The sequence below is a fragment of the Gigantopelta aegis genome, chromosome 7 (genome assembly GCF_016097555.1).
Source record: "Gigantopelta aegis isolate Gae_Host chromosome 7, Gae_host_genome, whole genome shotgun sequence".
Classification (NCBI taxonomy): domain Eukaryota; kingdom Metazoa; phylum Mollusca; class Gastropoda; order Neomphalida; family Peltospiridae; genus Gigantopelta; species Gigantopelta aegis.
The window spans coordinates 30471222-30489521 of record NC_054705.1 but is presented as its reverse complement, the minus strand read 5'-3'; the positions used below and the strand labels follow the sequence as shown (position 1 = coordinate 30489521).

At 36.3% G+C, this 18300-nt stretch overlaps 1 protein-coding gene across 2 annotated transcripts in view; it reads right to left on the bottom strand.

Annotated features, from left to right (window-relative positions):
* Nucleotides 1–299: 299 nt before the first annotated feature.
* LOC121377091 (mitochondrial folate transporter/carrier-like) overlaps nt 300–18300 on the bottom strand; it is a 30153-nt gene continuing 12152 nt past the window's right edge. Inside the window, exon 7 of one of the 2 annotated variants that reach the window (XM_041504964.1) lies at nt 300–1800. In XM_041504964.1, the coding sequence (XP_041360898.1) occupies nt 1683–1800 (118 nt within the window). In that variant the 3' untranslated portion in view covers nt 300–1682. Of the gene's footprint in view, nt 1801–16317; nt 17637–18300 lie in introns of those variants that run through there. The other variant, XM_041504963.1, reaches the window with a different exon arrangement.

The following is an 18300-nucleotide window of genomic DNA, read 5'->3' as shown; positions in this document are numbered from 1 at the left end:
AGCAGGGCAGCACTGTCCCAGACTGCCTCTTATGCCACTCTGGCAATTAACCACGGCAATAAGCAATGCTGTAGAGATTGTTGCACTGTATTTATTTTGCTGTAGAATTTTCAATTTTCTGTTACTTTTCTTAGTTATTATTTTTGTAATGCTCACAAATTACACTCCTCTCTTGCATATTAACTGTAAAAGTGACACGGAACATGACATGGATACCGTTTTTACACGGCATTTGTTTTTTTACTGTAGCCATTTTGTTAGTTGCCAGGGCTGCTTATTTATTATCAATATTGTCTTTGTTTCTTTTGTCAGCTGGCTGCAAAGAATTCTGAGTAAATGTAGTGTGTTGAATGTGTACACATAAAACTGTGACATCACTAGTTAATGCGTGTGACACACTCAAGAATTCTCTATTTAAAAAAACCCAAACAAATTCTACTAGTAAATGGAATTATTTGATTATAATTTTTTATAGGCATATACTTGAAGGTATAAACTTTGTTTTGGGCAGGAACAGCTATTATTGCAACTTTGACAAAGCACCTTTAACTTTGGTAAATATCTGGGGTCTTACTATCATGCTCCTACAAATGTATGCTTCGAGTTTCTTGAATAAATCCTTACAGATCACTTATATAGACATACATGTATTGTAGATCTTAAAATTTGCTTAGAGTTATAGAGCTCGGGTTATGATGAACTGCCCTGTGCTTAGAACACTTTTTTTTAAAGTCTGGACTCAAGTTTCTTATAACATGTTGAGGCATTAACATCATAACAATGCCATACAACTTGCATATACATGATGTCATTAAAGATTCGAAGTCCAAACTGAAATTTCATGAACACAGACCCAGGCCACAGTAGTCTCAGTTAACACAAGTATACGAAATTCCAAGTGGAAGGCACTGGAACATGACTGGATTATTTCCTGCAACACTGATCCACCTACATGTTCTAAGACTAGAGGAAAGCAGTCTGGTCTGCAGAACTCCTGAAGGAAATGATTCTGCTCCATGGAGAATCAGTGACACAAAACAGAATCTGTCCCAGCTACTGGAGCAGGGCCGTAACTAGCAGGGGGCAAGGTATTCCGGTAAAAACAATATAAACTTTTTAAAAAATCTACTTCTTCACCATTTGTGGAGTTTTAGGTATGCACAGAATCCATCTCCTCCTCCTCCGCACCCCCCCCCACCCCCCAAAAAAAAAGAAGAAATCCTAGCTACAGCCCTGCGGAGTCACTTTTTTAGCATTCAAAGAAGAACATGCTAGCTCTGTAAAAGTTGACAAATCCACTTGGTTTATCTCTGCTGTCTTCATGAATTCAAGAACAATCTTTTTATGTACCATTTCCTGAGACTATAAATCAAACCACTGTGAATCTCCACACTGTTTTCACAAACCTACAAGAAAGCTTTCTGTACTACATGAAGAAACTTCTCAAAGTCATCTTTACCACAGATTATAATCACAGTACAGGCACGGATCCATACGTTTTTGCAGGGGTGTGGGGGGTGGGGTGGGGGGGGGGTGGGGATGTGGAGGGTTCATATTAATTAAATGAAAAATATTTAAAAGTGCACATTCATTCATTAAAATAAGTTAAAAACAAATGTGTTGTCCTGAGCAGGGGGTCCAGACCCCCTTGACCTCCCTCTAGATCCATGCCTGCAGTAGTTTTATTGTTTAAGTAGTGTGACCATTTTCTCATACACCAGGAATGTGATGGCACAGGCCGGGGTGACTCGGAGTAAATTAGGTATCAGTCCTTTGTAGAAACCCATTGCTCTTTCATATCTGTAAAAAACAAAAAAACACATATATATATATATATATTAAAAAATATATTTACACATGTACATGTATATATTATAAAGAAAAGTTTGTTTTGTTTTACAATACCACTAGAGCACATTGATTTATTCATCATTGGCTATTGGATGTCAAACATTTGGGACCGGCCTCGGTGGCGTCGTGGTTAGGCCATCGGTCTATAGGCTAGTAGGTACTGGGTTCGGATCCCAGTCGAGGCATGGGATTTTTAATCCAGATACCGACTCCAAACCCTGAGTGAGTGCTCTGCAAGGCTCAATGGGTAGGTGATCCATAACTGGTTCAACAAAAGTCATGGTTTGTGCTACCCTGCCTGTGGGAAGCGGAAATAAAAGATCCCTTGCTGCCCGTCATAAAAAAGTAGCCTATGTGGCGACAGTGGGTTTCCTCTTAAAAACGTGTGAGAATGACCATATGTTTGACGTCCAATAACCGATAAGATAAAAAATCAATGTGATCTAGTGGCTCTCGTTAAATAAAACAAACTTTACTTTTAAACATTCGGTAATTCTGACATTTTTCCATTGGTAGTACCGGCCTCGGTGGCGTCGTGGCAAGTCATCGGTCTACAGGCTGGTAGGTACTGGGTTCGGATCCCAGTCAAGGCATGGGATTTTTAATCGAGATACCGACTCCAAACCCTGAGTGAGTGCTCCGCAAGGCTCATTGGGTAGATGTAAACCACTTGCACCGACCAGTGATCCATAACTGGTTCAACAAAGGCCATGGTTTGTGTTATCCTGCCTGTGGGAAGCGCAAATAAAAGATTCCTTGCTGCCTGTCGTAAAAAGAGTAGCCTATGTGGCGACAGCAGGTTTCCTCTAAAAAAATCTGTGTGGTCCTTAACCATATGTCTGACGCCATATAACCGTAAATAAAATGTGTTGAGTGCGTCGTTAAATAAAACACTTCTTTCAATGGGTAGATGTAAACCACTTGCACCGACCAGTGATCTATAACTGGTTCAACAAAGGCCATGGTTTGTGCTATCCTGCCTGTGGGAAGCGCAAATAAAAGATCCCTTGCTGCTAATCGGAAAGAGTAGCCCATGTAGTGGCGACAGCGGGTTTCCTCTCAAAATCTGTGTGGTCCTTAACCACGTCTGATGCCATATAACTGTAAATAAAATGTGTTGAGTGCGTCGTTAAATAAAACATTTCTTTCTTTCTTTCCATTGGTAACGAGATCTTATATGCACCATCCCACAGACAGGATAACACGTACCATGACTTTTGATATACCAGTTGTGGTGCACTGACTGGAGTGAGAACTAGCCCAATGGTTATATATCAAAATACAAATCTAATTATTTATTGTATTTATTTTAAAACATCACATCAAGGGCTAGTTATATTCAAAGTAAAGGTTTTTTGAAAAACAAGTTTTAACATTTAAAACTGTTTTTACAAAAATCTAGGAAAGCAATTTTATTTATTTATTTTAATTATATATTAGTTATTCATCTCTCTTGTTGCATGTATGTCTTAACCAAAAGCCTACATTAGAAAAATAAATAAAATTAAAATTTTCAAAAAGTGGACAGTGACTCTGTTATTAGCCCTCGATATATTGCCAAAACACAGCAAGACATTATTAAAAACATTACTAAAACAAAGACCTTCTTAATAAGTCGACCCCTCCCATCTTTTAAAGACACTGTGTCCTTAGTTTACCAACATTGTAACATGGATATTTACACATTTCTGATTGACCTAATATTTATAGAAGCTAATTTGGTTTTTTCATACATACGAAATGAGTGGAAGGTAAAATTCAGCTTGGACTACTACGTGTATAAATAGGGCTAGCTCTGGCACTTGCCAAATTCAAAAACAACTGGTGAATTTTATGTTAATTTGGTGAAATAATTTCATGAAATAATTGATAATTTGTTAGAAAATAACTGGGTTTCTACAGTTTTTGCAGTTTAATAGATAATTTGGTGAAATGTTCTGCTGATCCTGAACTAGCCCTGATAAACCTTAGGACAGCAAAGAAACACACTGATTATACAAACAACTATATGGTAGTACTAAACCAAATAACTTTCGGCTGGGTCAAAGTTCGAGGTGCACCCAACTTTTGATAGAGAAGTGAACACCACAAGTCCTGTGATTGGTTATAAATGTGAGTGTGTTGGTTGTAAAAAAATTTAGTTTCATCTGGGCTAAAAAAGTATGCAATTTTATTTCATCTAATACCACTGTGTCAAGTAGCCTTGTGCTTGGAACATGTATGGGGTACCTGTAAAAAAAAGTACTCACATTTTGTGCGGAACTAGGGTAGTCATAGACGCTACCCGTTATCTCAGAAATGAGCAGCTTGACACCCACTTTTTTGTGATTCACTTTAAGGGTGAGGGGTGGTAGTATTTATATCCGTGGCGTCTATGTCGATTGATACGTTACAGGTAGGAGTTTTAGCCACATATGTTACTATTGTCGTCTATGGGATTTGATTTGGTAGTATACACCCATATACAAAACAAGAAAACATTTAATAAACAGTATTTAATTTTAGTCTTTAAAAGTACTCCGTTAGTTAACCCTGTTGGTGGAACCCATTGGGCTATTTCTCGTTCCAGCCAGTGCTCCACAACTGGTGTAACATAGGCCGTGGTATGTACTATCCTGTCTGTGGGATGGTGCATATAAAAGATCCCTTGCTGCTAATCGAAAAGAATAGCCCATGAAGTGGCGACAGTGGGTTTCTTCCCTCAATATCTGTGCATGTGGTCCTTAACCATATGTCCGATGCCATATAACCGTAAATAAAATGTGTTGAGTGCATCGTTAAATAAAACATTTCCTTCCTTCCGTTAATTAAAAATATGTTAGTAAGGTATACATATATTGCACTATTAAAAGTTGGGTGCACTTGGAAATTTGATCTGGTGAGATATTATTTACTATACTGCTCGAATGAATGAATGAATGAATGAATGAATGTTTAACGACACCCCAGCACAAAAAAATACACATCGGCTACTGGGTGTCACAAAAGGGTGCTATACTGCATGCTATACTACAATGTATTAAAAATGGCCACACATTTTTGTTGTATCAAAACAGTTGACAATAGCTGTTAAAGAGATCGTCTTGGGTTTTCTGCTCCTGTAACACATTTCAGACTGACAAAATATTAATAATAACTAATATTACAGTTTACACATGAAAGAAATTAAGAAAGAAATGATTTATTTAACGATGCACTCAACACATTGTATTTACGGTTATATGGCGTCAGACATATGGTTAAGGACCACACAGATATTAAGAGTGGAAACCCGCTATCACCACTTCATGGGCTACTCCTTTCGATTAGCAGCAAGGGAGCTTTTATATACACCATCCCACAGACAGGATAGCACATACCATGGCATTTGATGTACCAATCGTTGTGCACTGGCTGGAGCGAGAAATAGCCCAATGGGCCCACCGACGGGGATTGATCCCAAAAAATGACCGCACATCTAGCGAGCGCTTTACCACTGGGCTACGTCTCGTCCAAATTACAAATGAAATGCATTTTCTTGTTTAGAATATCAATGTCTCTATAGTTAAGGTGTTTCTCACTGCCTGAATGTTTCAAGATACCTAGATTATATTTTACTTCCCAATAATTTTGTATGTACGAAAATTTATCATCCATTAAAGGCTTTTGTAGGAAATATCTGGCACTATAATTTGCGATATCTCTGCAGGTGATATCACTTCTTATAATCTTGATTGGTCAAATTTTAATCACAAGACAATATTTTGCTACATCACTGTGTTTGTTTCAGCGCTAAACCTATCATTAGTGACGTCACGCCACTGCCGTTCTGCTGGTTAACGAGTCTACCGCTGCCAAATATAGTGACATTCAACCCACATTACTGACATTGTTTACATCTGTCGCAAATGAAAAGAATGATAATAGATGATAAAAAGAATATCCCCCTCGTGTCTTGTGATATCGTAATTTATCAGCACTCATTGATAAAAGTATAAAAATCCTTGACAAGCCTTGGATTTCATACTTTTATCAACTCGTGCTGATAAATTATGATATCACAAGACACTTGGGGAGTATCCTCTATATATATATACTGACATCCAAAAGAATCTATACTACGGTAATACTCTGAGAAAAAGAAAGAAGTGTTTTATTTAACGACGCACTCAACACATTTTATTTACAGTTATATGGCGTCAGACATATGGTTCAGGACCACACAGATTTTGAGAGGAAACCCGCTGTCGCCACTACATGGGCTACTCTTCCGATAGGCAGCAAGGGATCTTTTATTTGCGCTTCCCACAGGCAGGATAGCACAAACCATGGCCTTTATTGAACCAGTTATGGATCACTGGTTGGTGCAAGTGGTTTACACCTACCCATTGAGCCTTGCGGAGCACTCACTCAGGGTTTGGAGTCGGTATCTGGATTAAAAATCCCATGCCTCGACTGGGATCCGAACCCAGTACCTATCAGCCTGTAGACCGATGGCCTGCCACGAAGCCACCGAGGCCGGTATACTCTGAGAGACCAGATCATGTTTAGTGATTTTCCTAGAAATTTGGCAAGGCATGGTAGACCAAACACTTTTGGAGCATTTTCACCATGTTTTGGGCACTTGTTTTTCATTAAAAATACACAAAATGTAATTTATGTGCTTGCTTTAATAAATGAATGGCAAAAGATATAAAAGGCATATTTTATTAATTAATAATACCTTTTTTGGTGTTTTATAAAGGCAATTTTAGAATTAATTAGTGAAAAAGCCTGGTTTAATCTCAAGGCAGCATGGCGCTGATTAAGTCAAAATGGTGCTAGACTACTGAGGTATGATGCTGCACCATGCTAAAACAAGCTAGGGAAAACACTATAATGTTGCAAGTTTAAAAAATATATATTCATGAGAGTGGTGTTTTGACATCTTGGGAACAAACATTCATTCCATAAAAGCAGAAATATATTTAGCCACCATTTTATTTGCAACCCCCCCCCCCCCCCCCCCCAAAAAAAAACAAAAGTTGGTCACTGGTCAGACCAAATTTCCAGAATTGATGTCGTGATGTGTTATCTAAATGTGCAACAAATGGAAAAGTTGACACTATATGTGTGTTGTGCCGATAATGCTTTAATAGCTGTATCAAAAGATGGAGAACGTGAAAAGAAACATTTATTAAACTATCTAGTATGTGTTGAGCTGATAATGCTGCTTTAATAGCTGTATCAAAAGATGGAAAACGTGAAAAGAAACATTTGTTAAACTATAATAGTATGTGTTGAGCTGATAACGCTGCTTTAATAGCTGTATCAAAAGATGGAGAATGTGAAAAGAAACATTTATTAAATTATCTAGTATGTGTTGAGCTAATAACGCTGCTTTAATAGCTGTATCAAACGATGGAAAACGTGAAAAGAAACATTTATTAAAATACCTAGTATGTGTTGAGCTGATAACGCTGCTTTAATAGCTGTATCAAAAGATGGAGAACGTGAAAAGAAATGTGCTCACCTGTTGGCTGTTTTGATCTACAACTGTCCACTCAGCTAAAAACCAAAACTCCAGCAGGGCAGCAGCAAATCTTCCAGCACTCTCCACCTTGTTTCAGTCATCATCATAGGAAAGGAAGGGGGGGAGGGGGTGGGGCAGTGGTTGGGACAGGGAAAACCCCCATCTCCTCTGGTTGTTTCCAGTTCTACCACACAAGCTACTTTTAGCCAATGATAATAAAAGAATCCTTCATGTGTCCATGTACGACAGGGCTATTCCACCCTTGGGTACATAATTTGTTGTCCCTGACATCATATTACATGTATGTACCTGAGGGTGGAATAGCCCTGTCACCGGCCTCGGTGGCAGTGTGGTTAGGCCATCGGTCTACAGGCTGGTAGGTACTGGGTTCGGATCCCAGTCGAGGCATAGGATTTTTAATCCAGATACCAACTCCAAACCCTGAGTGAGTGCTCCGCAAGGCTCAATGGGTAGGTGTAAACCACTTGCACCGACCAGTGATCCATAACTGGTTCAACAAAGGCCATGGTTTGTGCTATCCTGCCTGTGGGAAGCACAAATAAAAGATCCCTTGCTGCTAATCGGAAAGAGTAGCCCATGTAGTGGAGACAGCATGTTTCCTCTCAAAATCTGTGTGGTCCTTAACCATATGTCTGACGCCATATAACCGTAAATAAAATGTGTTGAGTGCGTCGTTAAATAAAACATTTCTTCCTTTTTTCTTTTGAATAGCCCTGTCCTACATGGATACATAATGGAGGATTATTTTTCTCCCATCCCGTAGATGAAAAACAAGCCTTTTGGGAAAACGTGAAAAACCTACATTTTTTTTTTTTTTATTTTACAATAAAATAATCATAACCATTGAAAAGATCGTACCCCAAAATGGTTTATACTGAAAGTTTAAACCGAAAATGATAGTATAATTTCATTATGACAGCATGTTTCCTTGTTTTTATGAAATATAAAAAGCATTTCTTGCCGTTTACGTGACGTCGCCCAATGCTAATATCAGCTCAAACTATAGAAGTCACGTGGTCATGCAAGACTTATTTATTCCGCATGGGCTTACGTCATGAAATACGCCTGTCTTGCATGGCTAGGGATGGGAGAACATAGATAATTGTACCTTGTTCTTTTTGTGCATATAGGTATATACAAAATACTGTGTGCATCAATCATAAGAGCCGGGGTGCAGGATTTAACTCAGTCACTCACATCGTAGGACTGACTGAACCACCCCGGTGGATCCATTCAACTGATTGGGTTTTTTCTCATTCCATCCAGTGCACTACAACTGATCAAAGGCTGTGGTATGTGCTTTCCTGTCTGTTGGAAAAGTGCATATAAGGAAAAATGTAGTGGGTTTCCTCTGATGACTATATGTCCGAATTACGAAATGTTTGACTTTCAATAGCTGATGATTAATTAATCAATGTGCTCCAGTGGTGTCGTTAAACAAAACAAACTTGTGACGCAAGCACCTCAAGCAAGCACCCAACTGACTGAGCTCATTCCCATCCCTCAGTGATAAAAAAGGTTACTGTTAAACAATCATTGCACCAGTCCAGACATAACAAAAGCTCCATCATTTAACATCTTTTGATAAGTCTAATTTGTTTAATGACATTACTAGTGCATATTGATTAATTAATCATTGACTATTGGATGAAAAACATTATATTTCTGACCATTAGTCTTTTAAGAACACTTGCTGCATTTTTCTTTTAGTAGCAGGCACTCTGACAGGACAGCACATACCATGGCCTGATATACCAGTCACAGGGCACTGATTGGAGTGGGAAAATCCAATAGCAATAGGTCTACTGAAGAAACAAAGAAATGTTTTATTTAACGACACACTCAACACATTTTATTTACGGTTATATGGCGTCAGACATATGGTTAAGGACCACACAGATTTTCAGAGGAAACCAGCTATGGCAAATTCATGGGTTACTCTTTCCGATTAGCAACAAGGGATCTTTTATTTGTGCTTCCCACAGGCAGGATAGCACAAACCATGGCCTTTGTTGAACCAGTTATGGATCACTGGTCGTTGCAAGTGGTTTACACCTACCCATTGAGCCTTGTGGAGCACTCACTCAGGGTTTGGAGTCTGTATCTGGATTAAAAATCCTATGCCTCGACTGGGATCTGTGGTCAATCCTGCCCTTCCTTCTAAAGTGTTTTATTTAACGACACCACTAGAGCACATTGATTTACTGGATGTCAAGCATTTTGTTATTCTGACATATAGTCTTAGAGAGGAAACCTGCTACATTCTGTCAATTAGTAGCATGGGATCTTTTACATGTGCCATCCTACAGACAGGATAGCATACCATGGCCTTTGATATACCAGTCGTGGTGCACTGGCTGGAATGAAAAATAGTCCAATGGGCCCACCGACGGGGATCATCTTCCTTCTAGTGCAATATTCACACAACAGTTACCACCTTCTTAAAACCCCAATCTCCCATCCCCATCATTTAACATCTTTTACTAATGAAACGAACGTGTGTTTTCAATATCTATGTCAACTGCCTTGACTCAAGATGTAAATCTCAACACCATTATCAACATTTTTTACAGTTACACAGACCCTTACCACCTTCAAAGTGTCAATATGGTAAAAACTCAGGGCTCGAACTTAACGGCAGCATCTATGGCAATTGCCGTATGTAGAGAGCATCACCGATGGTACTTTTGTGCCATTGGTAAAGCTCACCGGCCTCGGTGGCATCGTGGCAGGCCATCGGTCTACAGGCTGGTAGGTACTGGGTTCGGATCCCAGCCGAGGCATGGACATTTTTAATCCAGATACCGACTCCAAACCCTGAGTGAGTGCTCCGCAAGGCTCAATGGGTAGGTGTAAACCACTTGCACCGACCAGTGATCCATAACTGGTTCAACAAAGGCCATGGTTTGTGCTATCCTGCCTGTGGGAAGCGCAAATAAAAGATTCCTTGCTGCCTGTCGTAAAAGAGTAGCCTATGTGGCGACAGCGGGTTTCCTAAAAAAATCTGTGTGGTCCTTAACCATATTTCTGACGCCATATAACCGTAAATAAAACGTGTTGAGTGCGTCGTTAAATAAAACACTTCTTTCTTTCTTTCTTTGGTAAAGCTCCTCAACAATGGCGAAATGTATACACCTGGTGTACATTATCTGCCAATATTTAACATTTGCAAATTTAAAAGATGTCTACATACAACAAGACAGCCTTTCAGTCAGGTTTGTTTGCTGCAAAAAACATTGCCATAGGCAGGCTCAAATTTGCCGTTGGTGGACTGTTTCACCCATGGCAATTCTTTACAAAAATTGCCGTGGGAGACAAATTGTTAAGTTTGGAGCCCTGAAAACTGAATTTGCTTGTAAAAAGATTACACAGACAGAACAATGGAAATCAAAGTATGGTGCATTATGGGGATAAAAAACCCCAGAAAAAAACAGCAGACAAAATTATACCAATGTGAAGAAAAGTATGGAAAAATAAACAAACTGAAATCAACAAAATATGATTAAGTTACATTTAAAGGTTTATTTTTATAACAACATATTATATAACAGTGCTTCCTGTTTTCAGTTATCAATGTCAGTCAATAAAAACTGCATTCCATGGAAACAGTGAAACCTGTAAATACATAGATTACATATAATTAACATGAAAAGAAACAAAATATTTTTCATAGCCTATACATGTACATGTATGTACATACACTTTTATGTAATAAAAACAAGACATCTTTATAAACGGACCTTTTGAGAATATAATAAAGATGTAGATCAGAGTAATTTCCCTTTGAACATATAACATGTTGGTCCCAGATTAAAAAATATAAATAATAATACATGTACAATTTGCAAATGAAATAATAAAGAATGAATTGACAATTATCACTTTCTTGATTTCTAATCACTAAAGAATGCAACATATTTGGCGTGAAACTTATTTCTGTAAGACTTTTTTTTAAAATCCATTATTATTTATTACAACAGTAATGGCAACGTAGCCCTATCATGTGTACATGTAGTAACAAAAATATTTATTGCACATCACACAACTGATTTATTACCCTAATAAAATTCCATGCAATTTTAAAAAGTGCATTACCCAATGGTATACGGTCCATAAATGGTACTACATGTATAAATACAACGTAATATATGCTATAAAAGTGCCACATGCAATGTCATCAAGTGTCTATAAGGTGTATACCACCAAATCAAATCCCATAATGAACAATATTAACATAGGTGGCTAAAACTGTTACACACAGCATTTCAATCAACACCTTGGATGTAAATACACATGTACATGTATGTACTACAATCACATCGCCCTTAAAATAAATCTGAAAAAGCTGCTTGTTTCAGATACATGTATAATGGAATGTCATCCAAATTTTAGTAGGACCCCAGACATATTCAGACATAATGGTAGATGGTATATGGTGAATAATTCAAATTAAACAATATGTATTTACTGGGCAGATAAAACATTTCATGTCCTGTCTCCAATGATGACCAATGGCATTGTGCAATTTTGAGATTTAATCAAACTTTAAAAACAGTTTGCTTTCATCTGCTTTAGTTTCCATGCTACAATGTTACCCTTTTCAGTTTAAAGCATAAAAACTTAAATCCAAGAAATAAAGTTATAAACACCCGCTTTGGTTGTAATATCGCTGTAAATAGTTTTTAAACAATGTGTACAACAAACCAGTCTTTGGTAATAAAAATAATAATAAACATAATACCATTTATCATGTATATATAAGATGATAATCAAATACATGTATATTTGATAATAAACAATGTTTGTTTAATATTCTTTATATATACACCAGGGAATTAAATTGAAATAAAGCTTACGGTATATAAAATGTAAACTTCAGTAAAAATTGTGTCAATATGAATGACAAATTTCACCATCTACAAATCATGTAAAAAAAACCCCACATTTTGTCAACATTTAACAGTGACTGCGATTTTATAAATCCCTCCATACACATTTTTAACAAACACTGTACATATACTACATGTTATCAATGGTAAAACAAAACCATGATTAATTACATGAACCTCCAATTAGATGAATAAAATGTCAATAAACCATCAAAACTAAAATAGTAATAAGTGCTAACTGCAAAAAACAAAACAAAAAACCCAACAATTTAATGTATCGGGTGTATACCGGGAGTTAGGCAATCTTTAAAAATTATCATTTGTTGTAACCCAATCACATGGTTTTACATAATGCTGGAAAATACTGACATTTATTTTAGATGGAAAGACAAAAAGTGTAGATGGGGTATGCTGGCCTTGTACTGAGCTCCCCCCCCCCCCCCCCCCCCCCCATATTTTTAAATATTTTTTTTATACCACTGTGTATATATATACATGTAGTTCTGTGTTAAGTAACAAAGATGGCGGCCTTCATTACCATAGCATTTATGGAATTCATCTTTGTATACAACATTTAGCATGATGTGTGTAAAGTAGTCGACTGTACTGGAGTGCAAAAAGATCCTGACGAAATGCGGCATCAGGTAAGTAAAAATGACGTCATCAGGGAACGTCATATCTGATGACATCATTTTACATGAGCAAGATATGGACCAAAATTTAAAAAAAAATCAAAATAAAGTATGAAGGTTTAGTGTTATTATTAGCAAGTATGATTCAAATTTAATTATAAGTATTGTCTGTTATTTCTTTTACGTTATCTGGGTATCAACAACAACAAAAAATCATCCACAAACTTGAGAACGGCTCAGCTGATTCACACAGTTTGCGTATGATTTTTATTTTTCATACCCCAGTGAACATAAAAGAAATAACAGACAATCCTTAAATAGATATCAAACAAAACTGATAATGGGATTTGAGCCATCCAACTAATTTCAGGTTAAACCTCCATGAAATACCCTTTGTTGATAATTAAATTACTTGTAAATTTACCGTAAATATTATATTAAAAACAGAAAGGAAAACAATTGAAAAAAAAGAAAAAAGGTTGAGTGAAGAGTGTATTGGGTTACAACAAACTATATATTATTAAAGATCGGACTTCATAACAGCAAGAAATAAATAAATTATACAAAATATATAATACATATATCATTTTAAACATGCATAAATGTATATACGGAGTGAGAAAATAAAATATTTTAAGTACTTAAAACTGATTAAAAATCTTGTACCAACCGGTTGAGAAAATATTGCCCAGGACACAAAGAATACATACATGTACAATGTTTTCCCTAGAAATATGGCAAGATATGGCAGACTAAACACTTTTGGGGCAGTTTCATCACTTTTTTCCTTAAAGACAACAAAAATTAATAAAAATAAATGTAATTAATATGCTTGCTTTAACAAATTAATGGCAAAATATATAAAAGGCATATTTTATTCATTAATGATACATTTCTGAATATTTTATAATGATAATTTTAGAATTATTGAAAATGGTGTGTTTAATCTCAGTGCAGCATTATGCTGATTAAAGGAAGATGGCACTAGTCTATTGAGGCATGGTGCCACACCGTACTAAAACAAGCTTTGGAAAACTCTAAACATATTAAAGCATACTGACATTGAAATAAGTCCAGAACGGTTGTTCATATTACTGTTACATGTACTACAGTGGGTTAAAACATGCCAAGAAAGTTAAGAATGGTAGTTTGTCCTCAACATCTTATTTTTAAAACAAATACCCCACAACCTAAATGTTGATCAATTGTGCTATATAAATGTATATAAGATATATATGTAAATACATGTATTAGTACAACAAGAACAGTTAATACTGATTTTAATCATTTCATTTCATTTCAACTTATTTCTGTGCTTATATCCAATTATGGTTCAAGCATTCTGTCCTGGGCACACAACTCGGCTATCTGGGCTGTCTGTCCAGGACAGTGGGTTAGCTGTTAGTAGTTAGTGAGAGAGAAGAGGGTGTAGTGGTCTTGCACGTACGCACTGAGTCGTTAAAACCTGCTCTGGGTGGGAGCTGGTACCGGGCTGTGAACCCAGTACCTACCAGCCGTATGTCCAATGGCTTAACCACGACACCACTAAGTCTGTCTGTGAATGTATTTTGTAAGTTATAATTTAAAGGGATTATCCTGAGTTTCCAAATTTTGTCTGACCTTTCGAAGAAATAATAAATCCATACATACATGTAGAAAATTTGTCACAAGTGGGTTTTTTATATGGAAAATATCAACTGATTAACTAGACGAGGTTGATATTTTAGATATTAAAAACACGAATTGCGAATTCTATTTATCCTACAACACTTCTAAAATAACATTTTAATTCAATTTTGAGTAAATCACAGCACTAAAGTCGCCGCCATCGGTAATATGTCATAATGATTAGCACAAATTAGTTTGACATCACGCATTTTAAGTAAAGCTTTGAAAACGTTACGCTCAGGTACACAGGTCTTGTTGGCTTGTAAGCAAATGACCCATCCATAGCAACACATTAACTGGAGACCTTGCAAATTTACATACCATTATTAACCAGGTTAATACATTAAAATTATCACATGGGTTTATGACATGGATATCATAGGTAAGTTAATAAATGTATGTATGAAATTATTTTTGACAGAACTCGATATTGAGATACTACAAAACATGGTAGTTAGAAATATAACATCTGTATCACACTTTCTACTTCATCAAGACAGAATATAAAGATTAAATAACCTTGGGACTAGTCACTATACACGTAGCTCATATCCAAAGTGAATAATGTTTCTTAATGTTTTGACCCAAGATCTTAAACCTATTTGATAAATCTATTCAATGACATAACAAACAAATTGTATAATTCAACATACTCCCAAATACAATGTAGGTCTAACATAATATCAACAATATTAGAAGCAAAATCTCATTATAAACAAAATCTCATTATAAACAAAATCCCATTAGGTATAACCAAATAACAAATTCTGCCTATTTTTATATTTTTTTGCATACCAAAACCCCCCCCAACAATTATGTAGTAACCACTACTAACCAGGGGCCTACTTCACAAAGCTCTCTAGGCTCTGTTAGACAACAAAACATCCTCTTTGCAAGTCTTTTAGCATTGCACTGCGAGATCGTAAAGTTGCGAGACTTTAGTGAATTAGGCCCCTGAACATTAAATTTTATAATTTTTATCAATGCCTATGGCTGAAATATCAAGAAAGAGTGTGAACTAAACTTCATTTATTATTAACTACAACACTGTTTTAGAGCAAACTATACATGTACAAGTAAATGTATGATAACTTATTTGGAAGACTAGTTACATAGTACAATGCAAGCAATTGATAATAAATATTGCGGAATGATATAACTAGGAAGAAGAAAATTGTGGACAGGAAAACTGGCCTATTCAGAATATCTAGTAAGGCACGTATCTAGTTTCTGAAACTTTTCCATCGGCACTGATCTCTATTTTATAATCCGTAACACCCCCATCTACTTTTGGATATAAGACATAGGTGTTTATAGCACCAAAACCCACCCCCTCAAGTGATATGTTGAATGTTGAATGGCACTATCACCTTAACCACCATCAGAATTAAAATTTCTAAAGCTACGTTTCCATATGCACATTTTCTTGTCCATTTTCCGTGAATCTGTGAAAATGTAAATTGATGAATTATCGAAATAATGTGTTTCCATGCTATCCAAGAACCGTTTGTGATCAGTAAACATGAAGTTGAAATCACTTTTTGAGCAATTTTTCATGGAAAGAAAGAAATGTTTTATTTAACGACACACTCAACACATTGGATTTTACGGTTATATGGCATCAGACTTATGGTTAAGGACCACACAGATACTGAGAGAGGAAACCTGCTGTTGCCAGTTCATGGGCTACTCTTTTCGAGTAGCAGCAATGGATCTTTCATATGCACCATCCCAAAGACAGGGTAGTACATACCATGGCCTTTGATATACCAGTCGTGGTGCACTGCCTGGAATGAAAAATAGCCCAGTAAGCCCACCGACGGGGATCGATCCCACACCGACCGCGCATCGAGCGAGCGCTGTACCACTGGGCTATGTCTCGTCCCTGATTTTCCATTAATTCACGGAACCAACAAGAAATGATTTCATATGGGAAATTGTCTAAACTGACCAATGTTTTACTGTGTCTTTCAAAATTAATTCCTGTCATTATGTCATCACAGATGGTTTTAAGCACACAGGTATGGAACCAATCAACAGGGACACAGATCCGTGGATTCATGCAATACATAAACAAAAACGTACATATGAAAATATAGCTTTAAAGAGCAAAGGAAAAATATCACAAATAGTTGAATTACATGTACAAGTAATGTATTGAAATGACAAAAAAAAAAATCTAAGATAGCATGATCACTGCTTGGAACCAACACAGGATATTGACAGCTACTGTCATAGAAACACTTTTTGGTACCATGACTGATCTACAGTAATAAAATTGTTTTCAACTTTTTTCCAAACAGAAAAAACACACAGAAGATGAAAAATGTATAGTGATAAATCAGAGCTCCCTGACCCTAACATAACCTATGGTATGTTTCTGGGAATAATAAACAATTAAAAAAAGCATTATAATTGAATTTTCTTTCAAAACATATGTTATAACTGATACTGTAATTAAGCAATTATAGACCTATATTTAAGACTTTTATAAGCCAAACAGTTGAGGGCTGTTAAATCTTCAGTTGTAAGGATATTTCTGGTTGATCTGGTGTTTTTGTAGTTCTAAAGGAATTTAATACAAAACAGAAAATGTATGTACCCCTGAAACTTGTGACAGCAGATTTAAAAAAAGGATTTAGAGAAATTATCACAATCACTATGCTTTTCCTCGATACACAGATAAGAAGCAGATCCGGGGTGGGGCGAAACAGTAAATGCAGCATTGTAGATGTTGAAAAATAGTCCAGAAATTAACAATACTGTTTAAATTTATTGCTGTTTCTTCATTTTATCTCTTCTTTTTTTGTGATGAGGGATTATAAAATGAGGCTTTATCTCAAGGACTCCCCCTCTCCACCACCTCTACCACCCCGGATCTGCCACTGCAGTCATATTCAGTATTCGTTCAAACTGAGATCATTCGGGTGTGTCTGTTCTACTGTGAGCGATCATCAGACGCGGATTTCGTTTGTCTTCCAGTTGGTGATGTATTCGTAGAGTAAAAACACGATGCATATATTGGGCGTCACGTGCCACACATAGATGCCCATCCCTTTGTAGAAGCCTCGCAGTCTCTCGAATCTGTCAACAAAACATGGCGTGAAGGCAACAAACAACACACAGAAAACTCTAACTTAACACCCAGATAAAGTCCAGGCACAGTACTAGTAAGTAATAAAGTTAGTAACAAAGCAAGTAAACAAGTTAGTTAGTAAGTAAGTAACAAAGTAACAAAGCCAGTACATAAGTAAATAAAAAAAGTAAATAAAATTCATGCTTTTTATCAAATATGTTTTATATCTCACTGAGTCACGTGTGCAATCATATACATGTAATACATACTTTAGTGGTACATGAACAAATGGTATATAGAATTATGCACTTCACAGATGAAATATTAACCATATCACACTAGTCATACATGAATGACAAGTGGTATATAAAATTATACTTCACAGATGAAATATTAACCATATCACACTAGTCATACATGAATGACAAGTGGTATATAAAATTACATACTTCACAGATGAAATATTAACCATATCACACTAGTCATACATGAATGACAAGTGGTATATAAAATTATACTTCACAGATGAAATATTAACCATATCACACTAGTCATACATGAATGACAAGTGGTATATAAAATTACATACTTCACAGATGAAATATTAACCATATCACACTAGTCATACATGAATGACAAGTGGTATATGAATTTGCAAACTGCAAGAGGACA